Source organism: Aquarana catesbeiana, linkage group LG10 (genome assembly GCF_042186555.1).
Source record: "Aquarana catesbeiana isolate 2022-GZ linkage group LG10, ASM4218655v1, whole genome shotgun sequence".
Lineage (NCBI taxonomy): Eukaryota > Metazoa > Chordata > Amphibia > Anura > Ranidae > Aquarana > Aquarana catesbeiana.
In genome coordinates this window covers 84,285,737-84,302,168 of record NC_133333.1, presented here as the reverse complement: position 1 = coordinate 84,302,168, position 16,432 = coordinate 84,285,737, and the positions used below count along the sequence as shown (strand labels likewise).

Sequence of the window (16,432 nt, the reverse complement as noted above, 5' to 3'; positions counted from 1 at the left end):
GGGTAACAGACTAGTTGTACAGTGTCCAGATTAGTTGGCAGGTGTATTTATTGTAAATAGGGATTAGCTTTGGGTTCAGATCAAACATAGGTTTAGTGTGACTGTGAATTTAGATTTCTTTGTTCTTTGTGGCTTGAGAAAACAGCAATCTAATGTGGCTGATCATATCTATAGCAACTAATTACAAGCAATGCAATTCCTGGCCTCTGACCTGTGGTTAAGTAGTTTAGAATGGCCAATCAGGAGATTTTCGTATGTACCAGGTCCTTCCCTATAAAAGTTAGGGTCCCCAGCACCCTTTTGTTAGTGTGTGTTGAAGGAGACATGGAGTAGTTAGGGACAAATCCCTATTTGCAAGAAGAGCTAGTTGTTGCTGCGGATTGCTACAAACTGCTATATTTACACAGGGTTACAGACACACTCACTATGCATTGGACAGTCCTGGAGCAGATAGCGATAGATCAGAGTCTTTTGCATGGACAAACAGTTTCTGACATACAGTGCTGCTGAAAAGTTTTAAATTTACAGTAAGCATGTGTTGGGAACACTTGGATAGGGATAGATCACACAGTGTAGATCACAGTGTTTCCAAATTAACCACTTCCCGACCGCCTGCCGTACATATACTGCAGAAAGGCGACTCTATTGCGCAAATTCATGTACCTATATGTGATTTTGTCAATAGCCACTGGGGGGGCGCGTGCACCGCCGGAGCCGGGATCACATGCTGATTGGCCGTTCCCCACAGACACAGAACGGCGGTCTGCCGATGTAAATAAGCAGACCGCCGTGCTGTCAGGCATGGACACTGATCTAGTGTTTCTGCTAATCAGGAACATGGATCACAGAGTCCATGCAGTGAGCCCAGCCCCCCCACAATAAGAAAGCACAATTAGGGAATACACTTAACCCTTTGATCACCCCTGATGTTAACCCCTTCGCTGCCAGTGTCATTATACAGTGTCTCTGGTTCCCAAAAAAGTGTCAAAAGTGTCAGCTAGGTGTCCGATCTGTCTGCCACAATGTCGCAGTCCTGCTAAAAAATCACGATCACCGCCATTACAAGTAAAAAAAAAAAGAATTATTAAAATGCCATAAATATATCCCCTATTTTGTAGACGCTATAACTTTTGCGCAAACCAATCAATATACGCTTAATAGGATTTTTTTTACCAGAAATGTGTAGCAGAATACATATTGGCCTAAATTGATGAAGAAATTAGATTTTTTACATTTTTTTTATTGGATATGTTTTATAGCACAAAGTAAATATTGTTTTTTTTTTTTGTTTATAGTGCAAAAAATAAAAACTGCAGAGGTGATCAAATACCACCAAAAGAAAGCTCTATTTGTGGGAAAAAAAGGACATCAATTTTATTTGGGTACAGCTGCCGATTTGTCAGTTAAATTAATGCAGTGTCGTATCACAAAAAATGTCCTGGTTACCTGGGGCTAACATATTTAACTAAATTAATTTATGTAAATAACAAAATGAAACTAAACTAAACCAATTTTTTGTTTTGCACATGTCTATTATGATTTTTTGATTGAAAGTTGGCCGTAGTCTTTGCTGTTCAAAATGCTGGCTAGTGAAAGTGCTGAAAGGATAAGTTCACCTTTGGAAACATGTTACATGTTCCACTCATTTGGAACATGTAACATGTTCCCACTGCAGGAGCCGTTGCATAGTGACAGCTATCAGGGGATCTTCTCCCCCTGCTTGCTGTCCCCGTCTGCCCGGCCATGTCATTCATTCATAGAATTCTGTAAGCCTTTGCGACCGTTGGCTTGTAGTTCTCAATAAATTACCACGGTGCTGTTGAGAGACGTGGTAGTTCATTCTCTTTTCCTGTCAGAGTGTATCTGCATGACACCTGCAGTATGCTGATCGAGGGTGCAATGTTTTCTAGGCTCCTGGTAAAAAAAATAATAAGTGCGCATTTTTTTACCTACAAAAAGATGTACATTTTTTTATTAAAGGTGAACTTATCCTTTAAATACTATGCACGCAGTCACCACAATATTTTGCTGTCTTATTTCAGTGAAATAAAAATACTCTAGTGTTATTTTTTTTTTTTAATTGAAAGCTGGCTAGTGCCTTTTTTTGTTCACAGGGCAGCCTAATAAAAGTGCCTAAATGCCAGGTGCAGAGTCACTGCAAATCTTTGCTGGCTTTGCTTCTGTGAAATAAATACCCTGTGATGTAAATTTTTTAAATATACACTAGCTAGTGTGTGTGTCCTGTTAAAAATGTAGCCTAGTGCAAGTGTTTAATTATTGTGCATTGAGACATCACAATATTTTGGTGTTTTTTCTTCTGTAAAATAAATACATTTTAATTTTGATTTATTTTGTTGTCTGTCTTGTTCAAAATGTAGCCTAGTAGAAGTGCTTAAATAGTGTTCACACTTGTTCAAAATGTAGCCTAGTAGAAGTGCTTAAATAGTGTTCACACGGTCACTAGAGTATTTTGGTGGTCTTTTTTTCTCTGAAGTACTGTAAATAAACTGTAAAACTGATTTCTTGATTAACAGCTGGCTTATTGCCCTGGGGAAAAAACCTCTTTGTTTGAATCTTTTATTTAGTATTATTGTTACCTCACCGCAGGTGCAGCGCATGCCCCTCCTCCCCTCCAATTCTTGAGGGTTATCCAGTGTGTGATCCCTCGCAAGGCATGCGTGCTCGATGCCTGCTCCCCATGGGACCAGCCCACCTTCTGGGAAATTAAAGATACACGAGAGGGCAACTCCTTCACACCATGGCCGCTTACGATCATTGAGAGCACCATGACTGGTAATGATGTAATGTATGGATTTGTTCATGTATATATATATATATATATATATATATATATATATATATATATATATATATATATATATATATATATATTCTTTTGTTTTGAAAGATTTTTTGATGCATGTTTACATCCCTACAATTGTTATATATTTATCCTCTGAAGAAGACCCACTGGGGTCGAAACGCGTCAGTTTCTACATTTTAGACCTTGTGCTATTATATCTTTGCTGCCTATGGATCATTTTACTGTACACTGCCCCCTGTCATGGGTATTGCTTTTTATCAATTTTGTAATCCAGTTCATGTCCTGACTTTTTAATGTCAGAATTTATTATATACAATCTTTGTACTAATAAAAATTATTTTTGATCATCTACCTACTTTGCATTGTGTCACATCACATTATTGGCTGCACTAAAACCCCGTTAGGGGGTCTCCCGTTTTCTTCCAGCTGGCTGGTGTCTTTCCTGTTTAAATTGTGGCCTAAGAAAAGTGGGTAAAAGTTACTACAATGGGTGGCAGAGTCTTCACGATCTCTATATTTGATGCTCCCTGTGGTGGTTTGGAAATTGATATATGCAATTGATTTTTAATGCATCAGTCATTCTGCATTTTCTTTGTGAGTGCATTTTTAATGGTTATTTCATAAATTAGTGTGTGGATAGTACTATGATTGTTTATGTTTTATTCCTGAGCATTATCTTTGGATTTGTTGGAGCCCTTTTACAGTTTGATTGGTTCAAAAGAGAAATCCATCCATTTGATACATCTGATTACATCCCTTAAGGGATATGTGTAAGGGACCTATTAAACATAGGTCTAAAAGTGAGGTGAGCTGCTAGTTTAGGATAATCACTTAGTGACACAAGATGTGGACTTTTTATTATTATTATTATTATTTTTTTATTATTAATTCCGTTGACTTTTTTTTTAACTTTCACAGTATATTGTTGGCTATAATGAAAATAAAAAATAATTGTATTTTTCATTACTAGTTTTTGGTGTGTGTGGTACACTTGAGGATTTTGGCAGGAGCACATTTTTAATTACCGTATTTATCAGCGAATAACAAGCACAGGCGTATAACATGCACATTCATTTTAAGAGGGAAGTTTCAGGAATAAAGCTTAAATTTTAAACAAGGAACTTTGAAGCAAAACAAGGGTCAGTGCCCATCTGCAGCCTCACCATTGCCATCAATGCAGCCTGATCAATGCCAATCTGAAGCCCCACAAGTGCCATCAATGCAGCCTCATCAGTCCACATCAATGCAGCCTCACAAGTGCCAACAATGCAGCAGTCTCACCATTGCCATCAATGCAGCAGCCTCACCATTGCCATCAATGCAGCAGCCTCGCCATTGCCATCAATGCAGCAGCCTCGCCATTGCCATCAATGCAGAAGCCTCACCATTGCCTTGAATGCAGCAGCCTCACCATTGCCATCAATGCGGTCTGATCGATGCCCATCTGCAGCCTAGAGGGGACAGGGAGGGGGGCAGGACGAGAGGCGACAAATTACATACAGTGAGAATCTCCTATGATAGACAGAACAGTGGTCCAATGGCAGCCCAGGAGAAGGGTCTTCCTGTTACAGAGGCTGCCAAGTAAACAGGAGATTCTCACTGTATGCAATGTGATGACGCTCATCCCGCCCCCCTCCCTGTCACCTCCGAGGCAGTCAAAATTGAAGAATTGGCGTATAACACGCACACGCTATTTGCACCCGATTTTCAGGGTGAAAAAGTGTGTGTCATACGCCAATAAATACAGTATATATGTTTTGTGAATGCAATAAGTAAGCCCAAGGGGATTTCTGCTGATTCCCTTTTTTGTGATATAACAAATGTGGGTATGCAATTTGCATCGACTGCACAATATTTCCGGCTAGTGTTTGTGAAATATTAAACTCTTTTACAATTTGTATTTCTTCATAAAACATCTTTCCCTTTGAAATTACAGTCTAGTAAAAGCTGCTTACATACTGTGCATAAACTGTTCTAGCTATTTTCTGTGATTTTTTTTTAAGTCAAAATAGGATAAACACAATTTGTATTTGATGACTTGAAAAAAAGAAAAAAAAGAAATATCTCTTTATTTAACTTCTTTAAAAACTATATTATATGAATTAGTTATTATTTTCTGCTCTCTTTTGTTGAGTTCCTTGTGAGATTGTCAACTTCTTTGAAACATCAGTGCCCACCTTTTTCATTATGCTATTAAAACCCTCCACATTGCTAGAGGAGCCCAAGGATGCAGTTGAGGCCAAAATGAAAAGCTGTTTTACATCAGAGAACTGTGTGCAGATAATGCCAAGAGAACTCCTCATCACTATCTACACCTCTGCAAGGCCAGTTAGATGATGGCCTTATCTTGCAAGGAACCCACGATAGAAAAGAAAATATAAAAACTATTAAATTACTATAAAACGTATAAAGCCTTGGAGCACACATCTGCTCCACAAATGTGTACAGTGACATAGATCTTACAAAGGGTAGCTTTGCCTGTTTCAGCAACAAATGTGAAACCAAGGCCACCTTTTGGGAATACTTCCAGCTTGTTCCAATTTGATGTTGCCCCTTCACCTATGCCTCCAGTGCAATGGAATAAAGCCATCAGATTTAATACATTTAATGGCAGATATGGCAAATAGGGGGACAAAATAGGGGGTGGTTTAGAGAACACTTCTGTGGCAAAGAAGTGTGCAGTGATGTGCCAAAAACAAAGGGCAGCTTTGCCTGTTTCAGCAATAAGGATAAAGCCAGGTCCAGTTTGTGGGAGGGCAGCCAGCATTTTCCCAAGTGTTCCCTAGACACAGAGACACTACATGATGGTGACATGTAGGTATTACCTTCTGGGAAGACAATGACTGCTGGGTACCAGTTACTATGTTGCAGCACAGGTTATAAACTTGTGGAAGGGAGCCAATTCTACTAGAGAAAATAGAAACAGTTGTAAGGCCAGCAATTTTGCCAAGCTGGGATTGAGATTCTGGACATGAGGGTGATTAGGAAGGGGACAATTATTTGGTCAAGGATGCAGCTAGAGATCATGGGGTGTGGTTAGAAGACTAGCTGTGAGGTTCAAGACAACATTTGGTCCCACTCAGCATGGCCCCATATTGATCCTCTTTCCCTCTTGATATGCCAAAGGGTAAGTCCCAGAAACCCCTTGTCGGACTTTGTCATCCCTACTGTTTGAGCCCACTGATGTTGCAGTGCACGCAGATGGAGAATCTTGTGGGAAGTGGAATAAGGGGAACAAGGAGGAGGTGTGAGGCCATTTGGTGCCGATTAGGGTTACAGAAATAGGATTGGGTTTGCGGACAGTGGGGTTATGGCTTTGAAGTGCTTTTGTGTACTCTGTTTAGACATTTTAGCAAACTTTTACAATACCAAAAAGAATCTCACAAATGATGATATCATATTGTTGTGCCACTGCCCATTTTGTACAAGGTTACATAGTTACATAGTAAGGCTTCATGTACACTAGAAGCTCCTAAACTTGAGTTTAGGATCTTTTGGCATTCCTTTGCCAAAGCTCCTAAACGCAAGTCCATAAAAGCCTATGTGTCAATGTACACATAGGCTTTTAGCAGAGATTAGGAGGTGCTGCAGTTAGGTGAGATTCAACCTCCCTCTCCTGAATGCAGAAGAATCATCTTCAGGATAGGAACGTTTTGACCACCGAGTGTGGGAAATCGCAAAACGTGGCAAAACCCCCGCAAAATTGTGTCCTGATTTTGACACGTTTTGCATTTTCCCACGGCATGGTAAAGGACGGCCAAGTGTACATGAAGCTTTAATCTGGTTAAAAATAGATACTAGTTCATCCAGTTCAACTAGTTAGAGGACTTAAAGCAGGAATAAACTAATGTTTAAAAAAAAACTGCTGACAGGTAGGGTTTTTCTTCTTCCTCTATCATAAATGCCTTTCCCTGCCTGTCAGCTGTAATGCACACCGAGCATACATTTACGACACCTCTCTATGCCATGATGATGTGACTCCCATGCTCATGCACATGAGTGATGAAATCATGGCCTTGCCATTCAAGCAGGTAAACCGACAGAACCCAGGAGAAAGACCAGAAGAAGATTGAAGCACCTGGGACCAGGAGTACTGGAGGGCATTGTTTGACAGATAAATCTGCCACAATGTGCTAATATGTGGTACATACTAGCACATTTTAATATAAATCACCTGGGGGCCCATTTATTAAAATAAAAAAAGCATATTTTAACCACTTGCCTACTGGGGGCCTGTCGCACTTTGAATGACAATTGCGCAGACATGCAACACTGTACCCAACACTCGCCCACCTCAACCAGAAGGTCAGCCCAGATCTATCCTGGCGAGACTGCTCCACTACCGTGACAGAAAAGCGGTGCTGCGCCAAGCAAGGGAACGTGCAAACATCCAACATAATGGTACCAGGGTATCCTTTTACCCTGACTTCTCGGCGGAAGTACAGAGATGCAGGGCCAAATTCACTGATGTTAAACGCCGGCTGAGGCTGTTACAGTTACCATTGCAATGCTGTACCCCACAAAACTTTGGTTACTACGAGAAACAAGCAGGCCTTAAAGGGACAAGCGCATGAGGTGGAGGAGGACCGATATCTGAATTAAGTGAGTGATCTCTGGCTCCAAGTATACAAACCCGTTCTTACGGTTCACTGTCTTTGAATGGGGTGAACCCCCTACATATGCTATGATGCTGTTCTCTGGCTGGGGGACATAACATTGCTACAAATCAAAAGGCGAGCAACTCGACTCAAATGTTGGATTTACAAATTTTGAACTTGGACAAATTTGGGCGATTGAATTTTGCTGTGAATAGTAATGTTGCCCTGTTGGCAGTTTGTGAAGTTCAAGGGTTCGGTTGGTATGCGGTTTTGGATCACCTTTCTTTTAACAGTTACAGCATCAATAGTGAGAGATACAGAAGAAGAAACAGGCCTCAACAACACAAATGCCGTGTTTTACAAGCTCAGCCCAGCCTGCATGGGAAGTACACTTTGTCTGCAGCCACCTGCAAGATGGTAGGCTGGCCACAGGCCCTGAGTCCCAGGAGGCACGAGGGATCCCAAGCTTGTGATTCCCTGTTAACACTGGTGCTTGATCTACCCTACCTTTCTCCATGGCGCATATACCTATAGTCTTATGGAACATAAGGGGTATTCACTCCCCTCTAAAGCACACTATGATCCTTATGTGCCTTAAAAAATTTACCCCTGTCATTTGACAGCAGAGGCAGTGAGCTGCCTAAGATACTCCTGGGTGGGGAGAGCCTATCACTGTACTCATACCTCCTACTCTGGGGGGGTCAGTGTCTTGATCCATGGAGCTCTGGACTACCAGGAATATGCCAGTGTAATAGACAGGGAAGGTCGCTTTGTTTTTATACATTGTCGCTTTGGTACATTGTCATGTGTGTTACCCTTCATTTACATACCCCCCGTACTGCTGCTCGTGTTAGGGGACTTTAATTGTTGTTTGAACCCAATGAAGGATAGACACCCAGCCCCTAGGCCCTCTGCCCTAGTACTCCCTTGGCACGGTGGTTGCAAGAGGTGGGTTGGGTGGATATCTGACGACACCAAAATCCTAGTGTTAAGTAATTTACATGTTTCCTAAATTGCATGGTTGTCTGTCTAGAATTGACCTAGGGGTGGGCAACTCGAGCATGCTGCCATTTGCCGTTGATTTGGTACATAGACCCCGTAGTGTGTCAGACCATTCCCCATTGGATACACTACCTAGAGCCCCATGGAAATTGAATGCCTTCTGGTTGAAGCTATTTCACTCTCATGAGGGAATAGTGGGGAGCATGCACAGGTTATTCTTGTTCCAGGACCCCAATATTTCGAGTTTACAACAATAGGAAGCCTTCAAGGCATACTTATGAGGCATTTTGATAACAGAAATGAATAAACTTAAACACGCTTCATCCGCCCTTATAGCTGAGGTGGAAACTCGGGTCCAGCCAATGGTACAACAATACATAGTGGATCCCTCTGTCTCAACCAGGGAGGCGTGGCAGGCCACCCAATCTGCCTATGAGCTCTTGCTCTCCTCCTCGGCCGAAAAGAAGAGGTTCTTCTCTAAACAGGCATTCTTTGAGGAGGGTGAGAAAACTGGTCGCCTTTTGGCGAGGATTGCAAACTCTCACCGAACATCCCCTACTATAGGTGCCGTCCAGTCTTGGGCGGGGCCCCTAGTGCACCAATCTGAGCTAATCATGCAGGATTTGGCTGGTTTCTATGAATCTCTTTACAGTCCTGGCACCTCCTATGCCCAGGAAGAACTTGACATATACGTACAAAATATCTCTTTCCCCGAACTGTCTGCAAGCCAGAGGAGGGAGTTAGAGGCCCCACTTACCATAGAAGAGTTGCAGGTAGTGGTTGGTTCTATCCCCAACTGCAAGGGGGGAGATGGGATCCCCATAGAAGTATACAAACAATACTCTGGAGAATTACTATCACATTTGCTTAAAGTATTCAATGAGTCCCAGGAGAGGGGTATTCTCCCCCCCTCAATGTCAAAAGCAAATATTATTTTACTGCTCGAACCAGCTAAGGACCCGGTTGACCCAGGTTCATACCGCCCGATCTCGTTGCTACAGAGTGACGATAAGATATTGGTAAAGGTGCTGGCAATTCGACTGAATGGAGTGATAGCATCTATTGTGCATGATGACCAGGCTGGCTTCATGTCCAATTAATCCACAGCCATTGACCTGCAGTGGCTGTTCTTAAATATTCAGTCCCAGGCGGATAACATGGGTAGCAGAGCGTTGTTGTCATTAGATGCCACAAAGGCATTTGATAGTATAGACTGGAGCCATCTGTGGGCAGTGTTGACGAAGTTCGGATTCGGTCCTACCTACATATTATGGGTATGCCTTCTCTATAGCCAACCTCAGGCTGCTATTTGGGCTTTTGGTGCTTTATCCCATGGCTTCGCACTAGGGAGAGGAACTAGGCAGGGATGCCCGCTGTCTCCCCTCCTTTTTGCATTGGCTATCGAACCAATGGCAAATGAGATCAGGGCTAATCCATGCATTATAGGGTTTTGCTATGGCACTCTTCAGGAAAAGATGATGCTATATGCCGACGATACCCTGCTCATGTTGGGAGATACTGCTTTTTCCTTGCAGGAGGCCATGGCAACCATAACCAAATTTGGTGGATTTTCCGATTTGCAAATAAATTGGTCAAAATCTGCTTTTCTCCTCCTAGATGGGGATGACACACAGGCTGTGACTTCCTCATGTCCCATACCTATTGCCACCTCATTTAAATATCTGGGGATTCAGGTCACATCTAGATCGAGGGATGTCATACATCTAAATACCTCCCCCCTCCTCCAATGGTTTAGGGATAAGGTAAAAACATGGAATGCCCTCCCTTTATCGGTGGCGGACTGGGTAAACTTGATAAAGTTGATACTCATGCCACAACCGCTTTACTTTCTTCATAACGCCCCCATGGTTATTCCTGTAAAGATTTTTAGAATAGTAAATACCATTTTCCGAAGCCTCATTTGGAAAGACAGACACCCTAGGATCAAACTAGAGCACCTACAACTGCCCAAAGACGGCGGGGGATTGGTTTTTCCAAACCCTTGACTGTATTACTTGCAGCACCTTCTTGGCACATTCGGGTTTGCAGGAGAGGCAGGGACTGGGACACAAAGTTCTTTGCAGACACTAATGCTCCACACTGTAGGCAGAGGACCTATTTCCATGGCTCTGGAGGCTCTAGCATTTGCAAAGCCTCATAAAAAGTACCCGACCTATAGTCTCGTTCAAAAGGTATGGAATAAATCCAAGTATCTCCAGAAGGTGGATGGCTATACTGATTATAGTACTGTTTGGTTAAACGATGCTTATACTGAATTGGCTAAGCTGCAATCTGGAGCTAAGTGGAAAACATATGTGGTTACACATCTCAAGCACATCTTCCAAATAGGGTGCTATGCACCTTCCCTGACTTGAAGGAGGCATACAACCTGCCGTCCTCAATGCAGTTCCTTTATTTACAACTCAGACACACGGTTGCGGTACAAAGCTGGTCTTCTGAGTGGCATCTGTCCCCTACCCCAGTGTTTAGCCTCATTAGGGATGCTGAGTCATCTAAGGATTTTATTTTCCAGTGCTATGCCATACTTTTACAATCCGTTTTAAAGCAACACCCCCTGAAAGTGAGGGAGAAATGGGAGGCAGACGTTGGGCAGCTAGATGGGTAACAGTGGGAAGAGATATTTCAAGCTGTAGGTACTTGCTCACTGAATGTGACACAAAGACTTACCTAGCTATATATATATTGTTACGAGTTTACTATACTCCCCACAGACTCCAACTGATGAACCTACAATCCAAATCCACATGCACACGTTGCAAATGTGCCCATGGGGACCTCATACACCTTTTATGGCATTGTCCCAAACTACACACATATTGGGCCGGAGTAGTGACTACGGTCAACTCAGTATTTAACGTTTCCCTTCCACAGGATCCAAGAGCTTGTCTCCTGGGTGCGCTGGAAGGATATGAGTGGGAGGTGCACACTAGAGAGGCTACTCACAGAGTCTTATTCCAGGCCAGGAAATTAATTATGATCCATTGGAAATCAGAGGATCCCCCGACAATAAAGGAATGGATTACTAACATTGGTGGAGTGCTGAGAATGGAGAAATTTATATATTAGCACAGGGGAAGTGCATCCAAATTTGAGAAGATATGGACACCGTGGCTGGATGTTCCAGGACTTGCCCCAGTGGATCTGGTAGCGGACAGACTACTGGGAATAAATATTGGTTGATTACTTAGGTTTATGGAATATTGTGAACTGCTGGAGAAAATATAAGTCACTTATTGTTGTTGTTGAGATATATTGTACCATACTGTATTGCGATGATGAAAATGTTTGTATATACCAATTCTGCATTAATAAATACCTTTTTGTTGGATAAAACACATGCTAAATTAATGATGCTGAATGATGGTGTCGCTGATGCTATGGGATTGATTTACTAAAACCGGAGAGTGCAAAATCTGATGCAGCTTTGCATAGACACCAATCAGCTTTCAGGTTTTTTTGTCAAAGATTAATTGAATAAGCTGAAGTTGGAAGATGAATGGCTACCATGCACAGCTGCACCAGATTTTGCATTCTCCAGTTTTAGTAAACCAACCCCTATATGTCTAATCCATAATGCCACACACAGCTTAAAGGCATCTCCCAAGCATGCAGTGGTGTTTGTTTAATGTCACTTTGATGTTGCATAAAAAGGAGGACCCACTGAGAGGTATTTTTTATGTATTTTTCCATTGGGACATGTGGCAGTGCCCAGCTACTCATGTCCTTTGTTTCAAAATCCCTGGCCTATTCGCCTTGAAAATGACCAGAAGTGATTTACAAGATTTTTCCTTCCTTCTTTATGAAGAGTTTGACTAATGGCCCACAACCGAACCCAGGCATATTCACTAATCCCTAATTGTAAATCTGTATCAACTGTCTTCTTGTTTTTTTGTTAATTGTCAACAGGAATTGATCTCAGATGTCAGATTTTTCAGATCATTATTAGTACTCTATACTGCCTAAGGGCAGAGAAAATGTAGATAATGTGCTAGTCACAGTGCAAATATTTTAAGAATTTTCTTTATAATAGAACAAACATCTTAGTGTACACCATGACACTTCAAAATAAATAAGTAATAATAATAACTTTTGAGCTCATACCTGTTGGCTGCAAATTTCTGACAGATGTAGCCTCCCGGAATCTGCGTAACGATATACCCCCAGAAGAACGAGCCATGTATCATTCCAACTGTTTCTGGATCCCAGTTAAATTGTGCTTGCTGTAAATATAGAAATATTATGTGTTTATATCAGCTCTGAGATGGGTCTACATTAAGTAATCTTAAAAATTTGGAGCAGACCTACATCCAAAATTATAATTTTATTTGGATATAGTGTAATCGTACTGTGTTGCATGTAAAGAAATATTTAGATCTGTTATCTCAGTGTCTGGTATTTGCTGCCATTGCTCATGTCCCTCTAAAAAAAACTAGTTACATGCCTTTTTTGAAAACCCACTGGCTTTACTACTTTTACTACTAAGCAGGAAAAACTGTACAACACTTTCAAAGTTTTTAATAAAAGGAGACAGTATAACATATAGGCAAGTAGAAGACATGCCTACTTATTCTAGTTATCTTGTGACCATGCAGTATCACACCTGCCAGCATTAATATTTTTACAGTGTTTTGCAGTAAATGGGATTGGATATCTTTTACAGTATATCTTTCCTTGTCAAAAGAAGTTTATTGAGTATACAATGTTATAAAGATACATAAAGATACATAAAGTAAGTTTACAAGGATCTATAAAGTAAGCTCATTGTTTTACAGTAGGGTTTATATAGGTAAATATCATGAAATTTCAAATATTAAACATTGGGTTCACGTAAACCTAAATTAAAGATATATATCATTTCCTTAGTTACTTTTGTAGGTATTTAAATGATTTATACCTACTATACATATTGTTTACAAGTAGAGTGTATATAGGTCAAATAAATTCTGATAATGAGCTTTAATCGTAAGGTGGAGAAAAGGAAAGAGAAAAAAGAAAAAGGGTTGAAAGGTAGAGGTATGGTCCACAAGGTTGTCCGGCTCGTCAGTTTATTATTCTTTTTAGTTCTCTTTGAAGCCTTAGAATGGGTGTCTCTGTAAGTCATTTAATCTGTTACCATGGCAACAGGACAGAGTCATTGAAATTTGACAGGAACTGTTGTTTTATCCAAGGATGCCAAAGTTTTTCAAATTTTGGAATTTGATTTTGATCGATGGCTACCATCTTAGCATGGGACATTGTATTATTCATTCTGTGAATTGTTTCTGCTAGTACCAATGTAGGAGATTTCCATGCCTTGGCCACTGTTTGTTTTGCAGCCGTTATTAGTTGGATCATAAGTTTGAATTGAGAGAGTGTTAACCATTCCGGTTTTAGATTAAGTAAAGTTAAATATGGATCTGGTTGTATTATTTTTTTAAATATTTTAGATGCAATCACGAAGACTTCCTTCCAGAAGGTTTGGATTACTGGGCACGTCCACCATATGTGTAAATATGTGCCTATTTCTGGGCATCCTCGAAAACAAAGAGCTGAGGTATTAGGTGAATATTTTGCCACTCTAGCGGGTACAAGGTACCAGCGAGTTAGGACTTTATAATTTGTCTCCAGTGCTAAGATGTTGGGTGAAGATGACTTAGATGTGAGCCATATGTTAGACCAGTCCGTGTCTTCTAAAGTTCGTCCCAGGTCCTCCTCCCACCTCTGAACGTAAGAGGGTCTATTAAGATTTGCTACTCCATATAATTGATTATAAAGTGATGAAATTGTACCTTTAGCAAATGGATCTTTTGTACAGATTGATTCAAAAATGGATAATTGGGATAATGGTGTATCCCCCTTTAGGAATGGTGTATAGAAATTTTTGATTTGGAGATATCTAAATATCTCAGAGTTTGGTAGATCATATTTTTCTCTAAGCGATGGGAATGAAAGGAATGATTTAGATGCTATGAAGTCATTTAGTGTCTGAATGCCTGATGTTGTCCAAGCTTTAAAAGAATTTGGGTAGATCCATGCCGGATAAAAGGCCGGATTTCTGATAAAAGAAAGGAGAGGATTGTGTGGAGATTGTAACTGATATTTGGTTTTTAGTTTATCCCAGAGAGATAAGAAGTGTTTAGTTATGGGATTATGAATTTTAAAGCGGTCTTTAGGATCAAGCCATAATAAATTTGATATTAATAGAGGGTCATTTTCTGAAGCCTCTATAAATACCCATAATGGGATTTCCTGTTTTGCATGGTATTTGGACACACTGTGCTGCTCTGTAGTAGTTAGTAAAATTAGGGTATCCCAGGCCTCCTTTATTTTTGGGAAGATGTAGTGTGTGTATAGGTATACGTGGTTCAGAAGAGCCCCATATAAACGAAGTTGCTCTTTTTTGTACTATTCTCAAAAACTAGGAAGGAATTGGAATAGGGAGGACTCTGAATAGATAAAGCAATTTGGGTAGAATAGTCATTTTGATTGCATTAATCTTCCCTATCCAGGATAAAGGAAGTTGCGACCATTGTTTTATTAGATTTGTGATCTGTCTTAATACAGGAGGATAATTGGTTGAGAATAAGTCAGAATGAGATGCTGTTAAATGAATTCCAAGATATGGGATTGATTTTTCTGCCCATGTGAATGGGAGTGCAGCCCTAGCCGGGATCAATTCCATGTTTGTGAGTGAAATATTAAGCACTAGGCATTTCTTAGGATTAATCATAAGGCCGGATAGGGCTGCAAATCCATCAAGAGCTGGTATTAAGTTAGGACCAGAGACCTGTGGTGATGATAGAAAAAGTAATATATCGTCTGCAAATATACATAATTTGTGTGTAATACCTCCTACTTCAATGCCAGTTATAGTTTGGTTTGTTCTGATGTATTGGGCCATGGGTTCGAGTATAAGGGCAAATAATAAGGGAGATAATGGGCAACCCTGTCGGGTACCTCTTTCGATATTAAAGGCTTCAGATTTGTATCCAGCATATTTTATATAGGTTTTGGGTTTATTATATAATGCTTTGATCCATGTTAAAAAGTGGGGTCCAAAACCCCATTTTTGTAATGAATATTGCATATATTGCCAGGATACTGTGTCAAATGCCCTCTTAATATCGAGAGATAGAAAACATAAAGGGATTTTCCGTTTTTTAGCAATATGTGCCAATAACACTGCCCTGCGTATATTATCGCCTGCCTGTCTATTTGGCATGAAGCCTACTTGATCTCTATGTATTAATTTTCCTATAATGCTATTAAGGCGTTTTGCTATTATTTTTGCTAATAATTTAATATCGAGGTTTAACAGAGAGATAGGCCGATAGATCACACAGGAAGTATCATCAGAAAGGGGTTTTGGGATCATACAAACAATTGCCATTAGTGTTTCTTGCCGAAAAGAATGTCCATCTAGAAGTTTGTTGAAAGTTTCAGTGAGAATGGGAGAGAGTATTTCTGAGAATGTTTTATAGTATAAAGCCGAGTAGCCGTCTGGGCCTGGTCTTTTGTTAAGTTTTAGGTCTTTTATGGCGTTAGCAACTTCATCTATAGTTATAGGCTCATCCAAACTGCTTTTTTGATTCTGAGATAACTCAGGTAAGGTTATTTTTGAGAAGAAGGATTCAGCTTCTGTAGGATTAAATTCATTGTTTGTCTTGTATAAAGTTGCGAGATGTGAGTGAAATTTATGGACTATTTTAACTGGATTACAAGTGTAAACATTTTTTGATAATTTCAAACGTATTGGTTTGAAAGATTTGTTAGTTGAATTTAATGCCCGAGCCAAATATGTACCTGGTTTGTTTGTATTCATGTAGAAATTGTGTTTGGAGCGTTTGAGGGATTTATCAACTGACTCAGTGAGAAATAGATCGTATTCCAATCTAGATTTTTCCAGATGAGATTTTGTACTCTGAGATGGATTATCTTGAAATGATATGTAGGCTGCATTCAAATTGAGTTCTAGTTTTTTTGCTAGATTTTTGCGTTCCCATTTTAA

At 40.4% G+C, this 16,432-nt stretch overlaps 1 protein-coding gene across 1 annotated transcript in view; it reads right to left on the bottom strand.

Annotated features, from left to right (window-relative positions):
* Nucleotides 1-16,432, bottom strand: part of SLC17A7 (solute carrier family 17 member 7) — a 312,589-nt gene that overhangs the window by 202,440 nt on the left and 93,717 nt on the right. The window contains exon 3 of the mRNA XM_073602352.1: nt 12,547-12,665. Coding sequence (XP_073458453.1) covers nt 12,547-12,665 — 119 coding nt within the window. The remainder of the gene's footprint in view (nt 1-12,546; nt 12,666-16,432) is intronic.